This window comes from Channa argus, chromosome 10 (genome assembly GCF_033026475.1).
Source record: "Channa argus isolate prfri chromosome 10, Channa argus male v1.0, whole genome shotgun sequence".
NCBI classification, from domain to species: domain Eukaryota; kingdom Metazoa; phylum Chordata; class Actinopteri; order Anabantiformes; family Channidae; genus Channa; species Channa argus.
In genome coordinates, this window is record NC_090206.1 from 6,285,937 (window position 1) to 6,304,088 (window position 18,152).

At 39.2% G+C, this 18,152-nt stretch overlaps 1 protein-coding gene across 7 annotated transcripts in view; it reads left to right on the plus strand.

Annotated features, from left to right (window-relative positions):
• The window catches only part of si:zfos-2326c3.2 (mitogen-activated protein kinase kinase kinase kinase 4), a 58,956-nt gene that overhangs the window by 31,473 nt on the left and 9,331 nt on the right, over positions 1 to 18,152 (plus strand). For 4 of the 7 annotated variants that reach the window (XM_067519356.1, XM_067519358.1, XM_067519357.1 and 1 more), the window contains 17 exons: positions 4 to 351; positions 1,954 to 2,088; positions 2,303 to 2,431; positions 3,794 to 3,864; positions 4,711 to 4,781; positions 6,230 to 6,318; positions 6,763 to 6,857; positions 7,480 to 7,564; positions 7,802 to 7,966; positions 8,575 to 8,683; positions 9,097 to 9,252; positions 9,813 to 9,956; positions 10,090 to 10,224; positions 10,342 to 10,442; positions 12,823 to 12,972; positions 17,308 to 17,467; positions 17,791 to 17,930. In XM_067519356.1, the coding sequence (XP_067375457.1) occupies positions 4 to 351; positions 1,954 to 2,088; positions 2,303 to 2,431; positions 3,794 to 3,864; positions 4,711 to 4,781; positions 6,230 to 6,318; positions 6,763 to 6,857; positions 7,480 to 7,564; positions 7,802 to 7,966; positions 8,575 to 8,683; positions 9,097 to 9,252; positions 9,813 to 9,956; positions 10,090 to 10,224; positions 10,342 to 10,442; positions 12,823 to 12,972; positions 17,308 to 17,467; positions 17,791 to 17,930 (2,283 nt within the window). Of the gene's footprint in view, positions 1 to 3; positions 352 to 1,953; positions 2,089 to 2,302; positions 2,432 to 3,793; positions 3,865 to 4,710; positions 4,782 to 6,229; positions 6,319 to 6,762; positions 6,858 to 7,479; positions 7,565 to 7,801; positions 7,967 to 8,574; positions 8,684 to 9,096; positions 9,253 to 9,812; positions 9,957 to 10,089; positions 10,239 to 10,341; positions 10,443 to 12,822; positions 12,973 to 17,307; positions 17,468 to 17,790; positions 17,931 to 18,152 lie in introns of those variants that run through there. The other 3 variants (XM_067519360.1, XM_067519361.1, XR_010915438.1) reach the window with 2 other exon arrangements.

Sequence of the window (18,152 nt, forward strand, 5' to 3'; positions counted from 1 at the left end):
TAGAGAGTTGTGGTTCCAAACCAGCTGCTTCAGCATAAGGCCAAGCACTCCCAGGCTCAGCTGCAGCCACAAGCCAAGCCCCAGCCTCTGGCCCAACATCCACAGCCCTCAGCGGGCAGGAGATCTCACCGCACTCTGCCCAAGGACCAAACCCAGCTCCTGTCACTACAGCACGACCACAGACACAGGGAGAGAGCGAGGGAGAAAGAGAGACAGAGGCAGAGAGAAAAGCCTGTGGCGGTTGTCCAGAAGTTAACAGCTAATAGTGGGAAGACAGCTGCTACTGCTGCTGCCGCCGCTGCTATTGCTGCTCCCTCACCCAGCCGCCGTGCAAACAGCCAGCATTCAGCGGTAAAACCCTGACTTCCTCAGCCGTCTAGCTCCTTTTATCTCATCTGTATATCACACCTTTCACTCTATCTGTCCCTTTTGTACCGCCCTCACTTGCTCTGTTATTTATCTTTTCAGTTTTGTTTCGTGTCAGTCAATTTGAATGTCTTAAGATCCTTTTCTCACTCCCTCCTCCCCATTATCCTTTTCTTACTTGCTTCATGTCATCCATATCCCGGTTCACAGACTTGTTTTACCCAAAGGTTACAAGGGTCCCTGCCAGCAATGACATTTATACATGTGGTGGGCCACAAGCTTTACAAACAAACAAAGTATTTTGTTCATGTAAATACATGATGATGTATGTTGTTTGTTTGTGTGGGGCAACAAGCCAAAGTTTACACCTTCTATTTTTTACATAGTAGCTAAACCACATAAACAGGAAACGGACCAAAAGTGTAATTTCCAGATTAAGGTATTTAAAACTGGACTTTAATAATTAAAACTTGTGTTTTACCTCAGATGACGATGGTTTCATTAGGTTATTTCCCATATTTAGTCACTAGTATAACTTCCATTTACATTTTATTGTTCAAAAGATCATTAGGATCAATGTATGTAAAATTGCAGACGACTTTTTTATGATATGAACTGGGAAATTCTAAGAAAAACACTGAGCTGATGTATTATTCTCTTTAGTGTGGCTAATGCATCTGGGTCTATATTTGTCTGCAAAATAACTCCTTAGAAATGGTCTTAAGATGCTCCGAAAGTTTGACTTGCAAGTCACTCAATTCTTAATAAAAAGTGGGATTTAGGAGCATCGTATATAGTAGATAGTTTATTTGATTATGTGTTATATGGCTATATTACATAAGTCTACCCCAGTATCCTGCACACCTTGCCATGATATAGACTACGGATCATGGTACCAGTATATTATTTCAAATGTTACACAACCATGCAGGAGAAATAAATGTCCAGTATTTGATGGTAGGAGTAGATAATTTATTCTTAGACATCTATGAAATAGCTTGAGTACTTTACATGTATATCATCAGTTTCAGTTATGAAAATGTGTTGTTGAGGTCTATATATATATATATATATATATATATATATATATATATAGCTAATTTAAGTCTTTAAAGACTTAAACACACGAATTGGCTTTGGAAATTATTCTCGCCCTCACTCACCGCATTCACACTTTAGGAGTGATTGGGTTTAGTTTGAATGCGGAATGCAGTGCTTGATTCCTGTCATCTTCAGAGGAGATTCTTTGTCATTTATGTGTCTTTCTAATACATTTCTTATACATTATTTTGTATATAAAGTTCACTTATGTGCATCAGTCTGACAAAGCTATTGAAGACATCACAACCCACCGCTGCCTTTCTGTGCGGAGTTTGCATGTTTTACTCCCTGTGCTTGTGAGGGTTTCAGCTGGGTACTTCGGTTTCCTCCCAAAGTCCAAAGACCCTCATCCCTAAGCAGGACAAGCAATTACAGATAATGGATGGATGGATAACTAAATGACGGACCAAGTGACACACACACACACACACACACACACACACACAGATAGAAATCATTTGGCCTTACTTGGGGTTTATGTTTCAGATGGACTTCCAGGAATCAAACCTAGCCAGGCTGCTTTTTGCTGCTGGTCTTCCCAACCAGGTGCACCAAAGGCTGGGGTCTGGGAGCAGCTCTAGTCCTTGTACACCAGCCATGCAGAGAGCTCACCTCAATCAGGTATACAAATTTATATGACATCACATGTGCATACTGCTCTGAATGTTTTTATCCAGCTCTCATCTTTTTTCTGTTATAGTTTTATTGTTATTCATTTATTGACACGCTTTGATTTTGACCTTTTACAGTAGTTATTTTTGTGATGTTACAAAAGCTCTGAATGTACAAATGCAACATAACACAAATAACACAGGTCAACCATGTGTTTTCCCAGAATGCCAATCTGCAGTCAAGTCGAGATGCTCCACACAGCAGCTCTTTGTCAGACATGGCTGTTTCCCCCATTTCCCTGTTGTCCCCAACTGACGATGTCTTCTGGGACTCTGTTGAGGCACCACCTAAAGTGAGTAACAAGTGTCCTTTTAGCTGCTAATTAACACAAAAGGTTAACAACAGGCAGGTTTAATGACTGACATTAATGCAACACAATTGTTTTCCAAGCTGTGGTTAAAAGAGGAACTTGTTGGTATTGTCATGCCAGAGGCATGATGTTGCCACCATCACATGAGACTAACTAAATGTGTTTATGTGCGTTAAGCATCCTCTATTGTGGTCTTAACAAGCTAAGGAAGTGGTGCACCCAGAACGAGGTTGGCACAACGTGGAAGTGTGTTTTTCTTTTGGCCTCTGTGTGTGTGTGTTTGTGTTTCCTTGTGTAGCTAGAGAGGAAGCGGTTGTGTCCAGGTTTGTTGTAGTGTCTCTCACTAAAAACAAAGTTCATATAATAACTAATAACAACTACAGTGTGGGCACTCTTAGAGCTATGCAGCATTGTTGAACTAACAGGCCATATGGAGTCAATAGACCAGTTAATAACTCACGACTGACTGGTGCCTTTAAAACTGTAAATGTTTAGGAGGTTTACAGCACAATAGAATGTAACACTAATGTGCTGTCGTGTTGTAAGCATTTTAGGATTTTAATCTTTAATCTATGACAATGTTTCTAATGCTCCAAAATGTCATTTTAAGCTTAACGTGTGCCAGGACAGTAGACAGGAAACACGAGACACCAGACAGATGCCTTGTGTGTCTTGTTGTGCCTGTGTGCATGCACGTGTTGGTGTGTGTGTGTGTGGGTTATTTCAGAAGCAGGATGTAGGCAACTGGTCATATGGATGACAGGCATTCCTACAGCTGTCTTCCTTCTTTGCTGGGTGTGTCTTCCTTTCTGTCATGTAATGCAAGAGATGAGAGGTGAAAAGGTTTTCAGCTGGCTGCTGGGGCCAAACGTTTCGTTAGTTTATGAAATGTTGCAATTAAATAAACTATTGTTTCACAATTCTGCCCTTGTCATCATCAATGCAATGTCAGTTAAAGGGAGATATTTCAACACCTTAAGTAAGACTTAAACATGGCTCTGAGTAGTTTAGACGACCACTGGAACTTTTAATGTTTAAAAACTAGAAAATCCAAATGGTCTTATTGATTTCTCACTAATAAAATTATTTAAGTCTTTGTATTGCAGTTTCCTGTACAGCCTTTTAGACACTTTAGCAAAGTAAAGGTTTCATAACTGCAGAAACCTTTCCATAATTAGCTGAAACCCTGCTTGGCTAGACATTAAGTCTTTCTAAAGAGTCCCCTCAGGCTTATGAAAAGGAAACAAGAAATCAGGACCACCAGGATTCAGTAACCAGGTATTTCTGTCAAGTCTATTAAAATAAATTGATTTTTTTTCCTTCTCTGTCTTGTGTAAATTCCAGGTCCCAGAACGCACTACCTCCAAGATTTACTGTAGAGAGCTGTTGCTGGGTCACAAGAGGGCTGCTTCTAGGTACAGCACGACTCCACACACACACGTGCAAGCACACGTCCACGTGCACACACACACACAAATTTAAATTAAAAACATTTGTATTTTCCTACAGTATTTATTTTTATTTCTTTTAGACACCTGGGAATTAGCACACGACTCTGGTTCCTCACAGCTTTTTTTTTTTTTTTTTACCTTTGGTTTTTATAGGTCCCAATTTTACTACTTTGATTCAGTCTCGCGATTCTCATCAGCATTTACAAGAGCTGCTGGCAGCTTTTACCAGCTAAAAAAATCTTTGATTAACACACTACTTTTTCAGCACCAAACAGAAAAGAGATGCATTTAACAGTAGTTGTATTGTAGTGGAGCACATAGCATCAAAAGAAAAGTGATTATTGGACTCGTTCATCAGGTGGTCCCAAACACCCCTCGTAATAAATACTAAGGTGCTTTTAAATATTTGCCCACAAGGTAGTGTTAAAATAGTGAGTACTCCCAAACTGCTTGACTTTGGGAGTTGCCTAAATTGCAACTTATCTACGCATAGAAAACAGGGTAAGCACATCAATATAAGGCTATAAGTAGTAATAATAATCTGAATTAGTGTGTGAATGTTATGCATAAATAGCATAGTAACATACATTATGTAAGATACAGTAAGCAAACAATCAGTCATGGGTGGATAAGATACCATTAGTTTAGCTTAAATGGCTCAGAAATTGGGTCATTTCACGGCCGGTGGGAAGGATATACCCAGTATCAAATTTTATAGGTGTGTTATGATTCTCCCAAATGTCCTCCGAACTGTAATTGTTGTTGTTGTTTAGTTTTTTTTTTTTTTGATGTGCCTTTCTCTCCCTCTAGTGGCAGTCCCTTGTCTGTAGCAGATGAAAGTGGCCGATCTCACGGAGCCTCGTCTACGAGCAGCCACCAAGGTCTGTGCACCCTTAACTCATCAACTTACTAGGCTTTGTCCCATGCTGTTGCCTGTTGTATATGGAATCAAACCACCAAAATGCAGATTGTCTCATTGCTGTCAGTCTTTGGTGCTGTCCCAGAGGACATAAGTTGCAGTTTGTTTTTATGAGCTTGATGTCAGGAATAGAGACCTATTTCTTTGTTCGAGTTCCTTTTATGAAAACAATGAAATAAAAGGACAATGCATTGTCTTGACCTTAGAGCCTAATTTTTCATCCTAGTGATGACTACTGTGCCAATGGCTTTGTTTGGTTTTTAACCAGTAAGACCACTGTTGTTGAGTGCTAAAGTACCATTTGAAGTATCTCGGACATTTTGTGGCATAGATGTGAAAAATGCTGTGTATGCACAAGTGTGAAATTGTGTATTGGCCTGGTCCATTAAGTCTTTGTTTCTCAGCTCACACAGCCCTGTAACTTTTGTGATTTAAGCTCATCAAACCCGCCACAACTTTCACTTTCAATATACACAATTACTCTAAAACAGCAAGAGCACACACAGTGTGTGGCACTTATGAAGTTGCTCTTGTAGCTACTTGGATAGAGAGATGAGAAACTGAGATAGGGAAGAAAGTGTTTTAAAAGTTGCCTTCTATTTGTATTTGAGAGGAAGCAACTTTTGAACCAACCAACCTCAGCCAGTTTTCTTTACCCACACATCAGATTCATAAAGCTTTATTGCAGTTGAAAAAAATACTTGTATCAGCTTGCACTACTGAACAATTACAGTGTGTTGGGTTGGATATTTTTGGCATACATGTACATGTAAATATGGTACAAGCCTATTTCCAGAAAAGCTGGGATCTTGTGTGTGTATATACAGTAGGCAAAAAAAAGTACATTCAAAAGTGAATGTTTACTATTACGCTGCATCAGCGCTTCTTCTAACAACACACTGTGTTGGAAACCAATTGGAGACCAGTTGGTCTCTAAGACCCGTATATATCTTTCAACATTAATGGTGCCTCCACATGCACAGGTCATGAACTTCCAGTTGTGAGATGCTCCACCAGTTTTATGTGTGTTTTTTGTTTCTTTTTTAGTATTACACAACGTCTCCACTCTTTTCCAATGAAAATTTCAAATGGTTTGCGAATCATTGCCTTTATTTACATTTTAGACAGCATCACAACTTTACTGAAAACACGGTTTGGAATGTACCCACTGATTATGATACTTCATTATTAATACTATTATGCGACAGTCACAATAGAGCTAGTAGCAGAACATAGTGTGACTAGTAGTTCCAAGTATTTCTCAAAATGAATGCTGTATTTTCCCTAAACCTATTTGAGTCTAAGAAGACAAAGAAGATTTTTTTGCTTCCTTTATGGCTTCCTTCTTTTTGCATAACATAACATAAGAGTGTGTTTGTGTCTTTGTGTGTATGCGTGTGTGTGGGGTAGGGTACTTCAAGCTGGAGAGTCCTCTTCTACAGCATCGTCTACAACAGCACAGGAAGACACAAGATAAAGTAACCAGGGGACATACACAAGTAAGTTTCTTCTTGAAAATTTGTACAGCTGTGGCCATGACCTGCTGCTCCACCACACATTGTCCACATGTAATATATACCTGTATTCTCTGACATAGGAGAGCAGGATCCTCAAAGCTTGATGTTGAAAAATGTAAATCCCAAGATATTGTGCGGGCAAGACATAAAGATCAGAAATACAGTAGCTACATTGATCTCACAAGCTCACAAATAAAATACAAAATACTTGTGCACACATGTGTCACTAAATGTCCCCACTACTTTCGAGTCACTGGAAAATTACCTTAGTGTTTCTAGTATGTTTCTCTTCTTTAGGTGCATACCCAGTTTTGTGAAATCATCTTCATCTGTACCACAATAGACAAAACTAGAGTAGCTTCTACTTAATTTTCTTCTTGACTCATCTGACCTTTACTGATACTGTGCCTCAACTCCATCCTACAGGGTGTACAGTCTGTTCTCATTCGGCCTAACAAAGTCACAGAATATTCATCTTCCAGTGATGAGGTTGGCAGCAGTGATGATGAAGATAGCAACAGGTAAGATCTTCATTATCAGTATAATACTCACATTGTGATTATTCTGCTGTTAAAAACGTTCCCAGTTTAAGCACTTGTGCTCTATCGCACAGAAATATTTCTGTAAAAAATGACGCAAGCTGAAGATGAGATGTAGCAACCGGTGTACTGAAGAATAAGTGTGAAGGGCCTGTGTTCTTACTCAGAACATATCTGTATCTTCTAAGAAAGGTCTGTGAAATGGTTCCTGCTGAAGTAGAACACAACTCTAAAACAGGGTGTATGTAGGTAGAATTTAAATCCTGTGAATGTGTTTGAGATTTACTTAACCATCTAAACCTAAAAGATAAAGGTGACAAGCTAATATGCAAGTAGGATTATATTTATATTTCCAAAAACCTGTGATGATCTGTTTTTATAGTAAATTTGTGTCTGGTTATTTTGAGGGTAAATAGATTACAGTGTTTATTTTCTTTTGATCGTCATCTCTTGATTCTCTTTGGTTTCTGCCAATACCAATTAGTTAATCTACCTTGTTTTTATTGCCATGATCTTAAAAATGTACTGATCTAGTTTCTAACTAATAATTGCAGCACCTATAGCCAGACTCAGGTGTGAAATCTTGACCTGTCTGTGTTTGCAGGTCCAGTCTGTCCAATGGAAAACAGAAATACTTCAGAGATATACCAGATGGCATTGTTCTGCAGCCTCACCACAACCTTAACCAGGTATCTGACATATTTGCAAACTGCACTACAGTGAGGGCTGTTTGTGTTGAATAACATACTCTATGGTCATTTAATTTTAGCCGTTACTTCTTCAGAAAATTCTGTAAAACACAAAAATGTACACTTCTTCTAGTTTATAACTTAATTGGTTTACTTTCGTGAAGTTTCCACGTTTTCACCCTGTCTTCCTCAAGCTTTCAGCTTCTCACTTACTTCTGCTTTGTGTGTGTTGTTAAGATTGCTCATATGGGTTTAGACGAAACCTATCTGCTACCAGATCTTCTGCAGAAAACCTCTTCCTCGAGTCCCACCCATAATGCACTGGGCCAGCAGCACAGACCACATGAACTCCTCTATTCACAGTCACCTACACGCCATCAATTCCCCAAACAGGAACTACACGTGAGTATGATACTGTATGAATACTATACAGCCAAATGGACAAAAGTACAGAGACAGATTTGCAGGAACACACACACACACATATTGTTTACTTTCAAATCAATTTGTCAGTGAATAACCTCTTTGAATCTCAGCATGTTTAAGAATGTGGGCCTATGTTATCAGGATAATTTGATAATAGCAGGCTTAAAAGATACAATTGATTAGAGAAAATTGTTAATGCACATTTATAAGCATTTAAAATCATAAGCCACTGTAGAGGTTGTGTTTATAGTTTAAAGTGAAATATGTGAGTAGTTGCAGTATTTACTTACGTCCACCAGAGGGAGGTGGTGGCAAACTTTAGATATCAGTACTGATATGATATCATTTCTTTTATTTAATATAACTTTGCATACTTTGCTTACATACATATAAATTTAGAACCAAAATTCTTTTGTAGTAGAAATATTTAGAGATACAAAAAACAACGAGATTTAAAGGAGAATATTACAGTTCCATTTACTGAAATATAAGGCCAGTAATACAAATTTCCTGTCTCTGGAAACAAAACCTTAAACAGTAGAAGAATTGTGTGAAATAACTGTCTCTATTGTTGTACCGATCAGGCCGTCAACAGTCCTACTGGGAAAACCATCTCCACATCTTCCTCTTCCTCCTTCCTGTCTTTTATTGATCCAAGATTAATCCCCATATCATCACCACCACAGAGCCCTAGTAAGTACATCTACACTCACATACATTCAGTACACACAAATACACTTGCATACTGCTATGCATGCGTAAAAGCTTGCAATATTTTCAGATTAAGTTACTTTACGTGTATTAAATATTAGGTTGATGAAAATATCTTTCTTTACTCTTTTTGCCATGTTAAATAAGAGGATGCAAACATTTGCACCTAACTGTGTCTGAAAGTATGTTTCTTTTTCTTGTATACAATAAATTCATAAACAGTAAATTATTAAAATGGTTTCAACTTTATCTATAGTGAGATATGGGTCTACATGGTTTTGTATAAAAGAGTTCACATGAGAGAAGTTAAAGAAAGAGGAGTTGCAATCCCTGCCTGAGACAGATTCATAACTAAACCGTCTTTTGGTCACTTTTTGTTTGCTTGTTTTGTGTAGCGAGCAGTAAGAGTGAGCCATTCAAGAGAGAGAATCACAGAAAGGGCTCTGTGGTAAATGTGAATCCGACCAACATCCGACCGCACAGTGACGCTCCAGAGATCCGCAAGTACAAGAAGAAATTCAACGCTGAAGTTCTCTGTGCTGGACTGTGGGGTTTGTCATCTTATAGTACTTGTATATTACTTAAAAAAACAAAATGCTTTACCTTTTTGTAAGTTACATCATATGCATAATCAGTGCATTTACTTGCACTCAAGTTAGCAGGTTACAGTCCCCTGAGAAAGCTAACTAACTAACTGTCATGTAATCAGGAAAACTGGTTTCAATAATCAGGGTAGGGGGATTACATAAACTGGATTTCCTCAGAAAATGTGAACATATTTGTTCTCTGAGACATCAGAGAACATCAGATGTTCTCTGAGACATCAGAAAACATCAGATGTTCTCTGATGTGCCTGGAGGCGGGGAGTCTGAAAGTAGGAGTCTTTTGGTAGGTAAAATGTGAGAAGTAAAATAATTACAGATTGAGGAGACATGCGATTATTTGTCTGCTGAATGTACAAATGGGTTTTTATTAACCCAGTGCATGTTCTTGTTCCCTGATTACCTGAGAAAGCTGGTTGCTCTGAGGAACATGGCTACCTAGGTGCATCTAAATGCAGTGATTTGCTGCTGGTTGTGGGTGTAACACTTGCACATATTTGTTACTGCAGGTGTAAATCTTTTGGTGGGCACAGAGAACGGTCTCTGGCTGCTGGACCGGAGTGGCCAGGGAAAAGTGTACTCCCTCATCAGCCGACGAAGGTTTCAGCAGATGGACGTGCTGGAAGGACTCAATGTGCTAATAACTATATCAGGTACCGTACATGCACTCAGAGTACATGTAGATTCAAGTATACAGAAAAATGCAGAAATGATTCACATTTAGGTTTCATCTTCACAGGATTCACCTTCACCCCCCTCTCTCTCTTTCTACCTTTGTCACTGTAGGTAAAAAAAACAAGCTTCGCCTTTACTACCTGTCCTGGTTAAGGAATAAAATCCTTCATAATGAACCAGAGGTGGAGAAAAGACAGGGCTGGACCTCAGTGGGTGACCTGGAGGGCTGTGTACATTATAAAGTGGGTAGGTATGCACTGGTAAGAACTGGACAAAAAGAAAACACAAGTACTGTTTGAACAGAGGTCCTGCAGAGAAGCATGCACATATGGACTTGTATTTGTATTTGTCTTGTGTTTGCAGTGCGTTATGAGAAGATAAAGTTCTTAGTGATTGCTTTGAAAAATGCGGTGGAGGTGTACGCCTGGGCCCCCAAACCCTACCACAAATTCATGGCTTTCAAGGTTGGTAGCATTTAGAAAAAATGTCTAATGTGATGTCAGTGTGAAAGACTAGAATTTGGAGCTCTTTGCTTTGACTGCAAAAACCATGTAAATACACTATATTCAAGTTATACAATGATCACGGCTAGTGACGGCTAGTATCACCGATACCAGTATCACAGTACTACGTCGCAAGAGGGGGGAGGAAGAGCAAAGTGTTCCTGCCCCACACTGCGACAGGAACGACACTTGAAATCAGCATGACTTACACGGAAACAGACGGCCAGGTCGCCTCTGAAACCGCTGATGAAACTGCAGCAGTGCATACAGGAGCGAAACTGAAATACTGATTGATCTCATTGCACTTGTGTCGATCAACATCAACACCAACACCAACATTGGTATCGATATTATTGATATTTAGATCGATACGCCCCCCACTAGTATAAATGTCAAGCTGAGTCTCTTATGCCTATAATGGTTAATTGTGCAGAGGATAAACATGGCCCATTCATCCACTACCCGGTGTGTAAAGAAAATTCTTGCTCACTAGCACTATCATTGTAGCTCTCTATGTCTGCAGCATGTTGTGCACAACGGTGGAGGAGTGGTTAGCGCTGCCGCCTCACAGCTAGAACGTTGCAGAGGCCTTTCTAATTGGACTGTACATGTTCTCCCTGTGCTTGTGTGGGTTTCCTCCGGGTGTTCTGGTTTTCTCCCACAGTCTAAAAACATGAGTGTTAGGCTAATTTGAGACTCTAAAATTGCCCATAGGTGCGAATGGTTGTGTGTTTGTGTATGTCTCTCTGTGTCCCTGAGATAGACTGGAGACCTGTCCAGGGTGTACCCCCCCTCTCGAACCACGACAGTGTCAACTTTTCTGGGGTTTCGGCTTCAACAACTGCCCAACCTAAGCCGACCACAGGAAATGCACCACTCAGTTTTGCCTTGTTTATTGAAGCTTTCTTCAGTAACAAATCAGGTTCAGGACAGGTTGGTAACAGGTTCAGAGCAGGTTCAGAGCAGGGTAGAAACAGTCGAAACAGGTTTATAAAGAGAAGAGAAAGTAAAAAGAAAAATACAATGTAACATTATATCAGAGCCGCCACCATTATGGGCCCTTTAATCCCCATTTAATTTAAAAGAAATACAGCATCATGCACACTCTGTATAAATCCCTCCACATGCACATGGCTAATTAGCACAGCGTGCTGAATACACGATAAAACACTCTTTCCCTTTTACACTACATGTCATACAAATACCAATAACACTAACCCAAAACATGTTGTAACCAAAATAGTTATTAAACCAGATGAACATAGCAGTAGTTTACACAATCATTTTTTAACTTAATACCTCACATACTATTGATATTTCTATCGTTAACCACAGTGATGAAACATCTCCTTCTTATTCCGGTTGATGTAAAAGATTCAAGCAGAGACTTTTCAATAATTTCAGATGAAAGTAAATTTTCAACTCTTACCTCACGGTCTGCATCTACCCTCTGCTGCAGCCGGATCACCTTCACTGCACATGTATGTTTTTTGTCTCCCTTGAAATCGTGCTTACTTGTCACCTCTCCTTCCTATTGATGTTGCTTAGCAACCACTCCTCCTCTTCTCAATCCCCAGCATTAACATATTTCCCCCCTTTTCCTGTAGGTTTGTGTTTTATTTATCCCATTTTAGGTTAACATTACTTTTTTCCAAGTTTAACTGTAAAGACAGCTGGGATAGGCTCCAGCCCCACCACGACCCAAATAGGATAAGCATTTACAGATAATGGATGGATGGATGTTGTGCAACCTGGACAGTTTGACTGCTAAATTGTTAGTGACAAAACAATCTGAAGTATATGTAAATATGCGTTTAACTAACCTGTGTTTGGTGTTTATGAATTAACTTAGCAAAAGCAATTTACTTTTCGACTGATATGTGGGCCAACAGGTTAACAGCCTGTCCTCCATTCTCCCCTCGTTCCTTACCACATCTTTACACATATAGGACAAAGCTCTGATCCACAAGCAGTCACTGCACATACACACAGTCATGGCACACCAGTGCTATAGGAGAGTGTGTGTGTGCAGATTCTCAGCAGAGCTGTGTCCCATTTCTTTACGTCCTCTGTGGCCTGGGCTACTTTCTCATCTGGTTTGTGTAGTTTTACCCTATCTCCTCAGAAAAGCCCAAAGTATATATCACCCTGTTGAAGTAATAGCGCGACTATTTCAGGTTGGTTGGTTCTATGCAACTGCTCTTGAAATTGTCCAAGTCAATTGCTAAATAACTAATGGAAGTTCCATTTCCCTCACAGGTGTATAAATTGAATTAAAATTCATTTGTTGCCTGACTTCTTTGTTGCTATTTGTCTGAAATATTTGCATATGTTTTTTCAGTCATTCCGGTCGCTGCCTCAGAAACCACTGTCTGTTGACCTGACAGTGGAGGAAGGACAAAGGTTGAAGGTCATCTACGGCTCCTTGTCTGGTTTCCATGCCATTGATGTCGACTCTGGAACACCTTATGACCTCTACCTGCCTACACATGTAAGAGTTGGCCTAGCATACACAGTAGCACCCTTATGAAAAAAAGTGGGTCTTAACATAAAGAATTCTACAATACTGATATTCTCTTTGTAGCTGGACCCATTTATTATACGTGACTTGCATTTACTCTTATGTAACTCAATTGTTGTCTCTATTCAACCCCATAACCTCAGTACCTCTACTCCTTCTCCTTTTCCTCCTCCCACTCACAGTCTACAGTCATTTTTCTCTGATATTTCCCTGTTTTCCCCTCTTTTCACCTAACTCCACTCTCTTCCCATTCATTCTGTAGTTGAACACTTTCCTCTTCCTTTTTCATTCTTCTCTTATTTCTCTCTCCTCCCACTCTGTCATCCATTGTGGCATTCTTCATTTGTTCATTCTCAGCTCATTTTTCTATTTTCCTTTCCTACATTTACCATACTATCACTGCTTTCTCTCTCTCTCTCTCTCTCTCTCTCTCTCTCTCTCTCTCTTTCTTGCTCTCTCTCTCTTTTGATTTCTCTCTGTAGTCTGTGGGCGGTTAGAGCTGACACTGGATTGTTGTGACTCATGTTCACATTTCTATTCAGACATTGTTTTATCCTTCATATGGTTCTGCATCATTTTTTTAACTGTAGAAATTGATCTAGTGAAGCCTGGGTCAAACGACAAGTGCGGGTTTCAGTCTTCAGTAGATAATTAATCAGTCAAAGGTTTCATTTATTGGTATTTCATTTAAGTTTTAGTTTGATTCTATACTATTTTGAAAAATATTTAAAGGAGTGCTTGGTGGCTAAATAGAGCATGTACAGTGTTCACTGCGTACATAATTACACAAGGAAGTCTGTAACTTAACCCAAAGCGTTTTCTTTCTTCAAAAAGGTTTGTTGAAATGAAATTCTATGTTTAAATAAGAACAAATCACCCACTGCTGGGACAATTAGAGCTAGAGCAGGTCATTTTTTCCCCCCCTCTCCTCTGCTGTATGTGGGCATGTACAGCTATCTGCAGCCTCTGGTGACTCATAATCACATTCAGATTCTGACACATACCGATAAATATGTTTTTAGAAAGAGCTCAATAAGCTTGAGGCTCATAATAAGACAAATTATTTAAATATATCATTTAAAGCAATTTCTCCACTCTGAAGTTTATACCAAGCACTTCTACAGTAAAGTTCTTTCTGTTATTGGTTCATGTACCATCTGTTGTACTATACCAGAGAAGTGCTGTGCATTCTGTACATATTGTGTTGTGTGGGCGGCCAGGAGCAGAAAACAAGGTTCCTCCTGTTTCTAAGATTTAATTATTTTCCTCTTCATTTTTAGACTGGCACCTAGTTGAGGAACATAAAACATTTTTGCTCCACTTAGGAGTCAATGACCCAACTAAACCCAGTGTCTCTTTTGGGGGCTTAAATCCTTTAGATTCTTTGTGAAACAGCACCTGTAGGGGAATATTCGGTTTGCATTGGCATCAACTACAAACAGTTCTCACACAGCATGGCTGTTGGAAATACAAGTAATGCAAAGTTACAGTAATGGTAGATTGCATATGGAACATAAATTGCGACCTTTTAATCCCTTTTAAAGCTCATTATAAAGCAGAATTAGGCCTGGGCAATAAAACAATCTTGATAGATACGATGAGAATATTTGTCATAATATCTAACAATAAACTGAATTTCAATAAATTTTTTAATTATTAATACATCGCTCATCTGCTATAAATAGACACATGTTGGTGTTATACAACATGTTGCTGGAACTATAGAAACAATTTGCAACCAGTAAGAGAGTCAGACGCCTGCACAGGGTAAGGCAGTCGTGGGAAGATGGTTCGGTGCAAATGGTTTGAATCTCTAATGCTGGATAAATAACAAGTGGTATCCACAGCAAAGTATGCAGACGCCCTGTGCCATGAACAACGTTCCTTTATTTGAGAAGTCAATATTACCATCCCAGGATATATCTTACAGAAAGGTCTGCTATGGTAACAATAAAGAAGAGCAGCTGTTGCTCGTGCAGGAATTTTAAGTCACCAGCTTGGTAATAGTTTAAAAGGCAATACAGTAAACAGTGTTATGATATTTTTGCTATTATTATCAAACCTCAAATTTTAATCCCTTGGCAAGAATGGCAGATTCTAACACTAAAACCTTTGTAAATCTGAATAAATGGCTATTGCTGATACAATTATAATTAATAATAAATGTTAAAGAAACAGGTCACACAGATTAGTCAGCTGATCAAGAAGCCTTACTATAACTCTCAAACAAAACAGAATCCCTCTTTTCTACATGTGAAGCAAAGTGAATGCTTGATAACAGTGCATATTTTTGGGGGGCTCGCACTCCATCCACAATTCGTTCACTCGTTCTCTAATTCATATTTTCAGTGCCTTTCTTTGACAGGCACACACACACCGCCCCAGCTACCTCTAATGTGGGCTACTTTCTATAAGCAAGGGGGAATTGGAGGGAGAGGGAGAGAGACAGCAGACATGAGAAATAAGCTCTAAAAATACATCCCTTCCTGTCCTCCTTCTCTCGTGATCATTAACTGTGTGTGTCCTGACATGTTCTTGCTCGGGTTGGGAGCGTTTTTTTATATTTTATTTATTTATTTATTTTCGTCTTCACTCCTCCACTGGTATATTAAGCGAGCCTGCACACAGCTGCCTACTACACTGGTGCCTTACACTGCCACTGCTGCTGCTGCAATATCATTTCAGCTCTCCCGCATCGCTCTTTCTCCTCTTTCTCTTACACACAGTCCAGATTTCAGTTCTCTCTTACTCACTCACACACTCACAAACACACACAGAAGCAACTCAGTTACAGAGTACTTTTCAACACACTCACTTAAACTCAGACCTGTCCAAAGTTCACTTTCTTTTAGCACTCTTGAGGACACTTCACACTCCTCACTAACACTCGCACACCTTCTCTGCTAATGTGCACATCTTCCCACACACTTCCATCAACAGTGAAATACGTTTGCACACCACACTGATTTCCTCATCACTGTTAAAAGCAATTCGGCTGTTCACAAAAACAAGCCTAACCCACACGCACACAAAACACCGCTCACTCGCACATGCACGCAAGCTTTTTCCGCTGCTGCCTGCAAACTATGTCACCATGCTGATTCCAAGGCAGAGGATTAAAATTGCGTTGCGTTTGTGGATGCCTGTTCTGATGCTCAGGATTGTGGTGGCTCACACTCTGGTAATGTATGAAACATTGAGACATATATTTAACCACTGTGAAAGTTTTTTCTTAGAGGAGAGTCCTTCGGGGAATCCCTGTCGGTTAAGATGTGAGCTGTTGCTGAGGTTAATTCCTGATGTGATATCCATGCTTTTCTTTTAAATATTTTGAATTCCTCGGACAGAGATGGAAAGTACTGTACTTGAATAAAGCTGGAGGATTATATCTATTTAGCTGTAAATTGTATATTACTATAATATTACTGCAGCAAATGTATTTGATAGTTTAAGTGACTAATTACTTGTTTATCAAAACATAATCAACCAATAAATAGTGAAGTGCTGTTATACAGTAGTCGGTGCATAAAGTGGTTAAAATGCTTTACCAGCTGCTATTGTTGTCTATAGTAGCACAGATCTTTGACCTCTATTTTTTTAACTGTGCACTTTCTCTACCGTAATATTTATCTTGGCAAGTCTGTTGAATGAATTAGAACTAGACATTTATGTTATGAAGGGCATCACGTTCAAGTATTGCTCTCTTAGTGGAGTACATTTTAGATTTAGAGCATGTACAGTGCTGAGTAGTTTAACTTGAGTAAATACTACTTGTGTACTTGTTTACTGGCTTTGTTTACTTGAAGCGCCTCCATGTTTAGCCATGTTAGGTCTGAACTGAGCAGGATACATGTTTTTTAGTAATTAGTAATAAGGTTTTAGTAATAATCAGCAGTAGACTTTTAGTATTTGATTATTTGTTATGTTTGGTCCCTCCTACACAATAACACAGAAAATCATCATCAAATGTCCTTGTGTTTACATTTTATGATGAAATCTCATATTTGAAACACCAGCACCAAGTATATCACTATACATTCCTACTCAGGCAGTCTAAATCTCCTTAAGACGTGGGAAATTGACATTTGTCCCTTTCTAACTTCTTTTTATGTTTACTTTGCCTGTGCTTCAAACTGTTGATACTTTTGACTTTATTAAATTTATTAGATTGTTATGGTTGTCATCTACTGTAAGAATGGACTCTCGGTTTTGTATGTAAAGAAGTGCCCATATGTTTTATGTACAAAGAAGCGTAGAACACACTGGACTGTTTCAGATCTTTTTAATTGTTTGTTTGTTTGACAGATCCAGGGTTCTATCCGTCCCCATGCTATCATCATCCTGCCAAACAGCGCAGGAACAGAGGTCCTGGTTTGCTATGAAGATGAGGGCGTCTACATCGACACCTATGGCCGCATCACCAAGGATACAGTGCTGCAGTGGGGGGAGATGCCCGCATCAGTTGGTAAGTTTTATCCATACACAGACACCCAAAATAATCTAAGTGAATTTGTGTGATCGTGTGGATTTCCCTGTTTTGTGTTGAAAGTCATAAAGAGTTAATGAATTGGGTCATAGTCAACCAAGCGTCTTAGACTATAGTGTCTTAGTGCTTTCCTAATTCAGCAATCGTCCTGAACACTGAGTACTTAGCCTGAACCAGATTCCTCTGTAGACAGATTTGGGACAGGGTGGACTAAAAATAAAATGGTAGTAACTCTGTGGTTGTATGTGTGCCAGGTCATTATTTTTATAATATTTAATTTCTCTGTGTGTGTCTCTCTCCAGCCTATCTTCAGTCTAATCAGGTGATGGGGTGGGGAGAAAAGGCCATTGAACTGAGGTCTGCCAACACAGGCAACCTGGAGGGAGTTTTTATGCACAAAAAGGCCCAGAAACTCAAGTTTCTTTGTGAAAGGAATGACAAGGTAGGAACTATACTGCTTTAACACTTAACACACTGAAGAGTGTTATCAATGGCACTAATAGTAAACTAATGTCTACGAACAACTTTGTGTTCAGAAACCTTTTTCAAAAACATAACATGCAAGGTTTATGTCATCTGCACTGCTAAATTAATTTTTAACAGTATAAAAAAAAAATAAAAAAAATTTAATGTTGTTCCTAAAGTTCAATATGTCTTGTTGCAG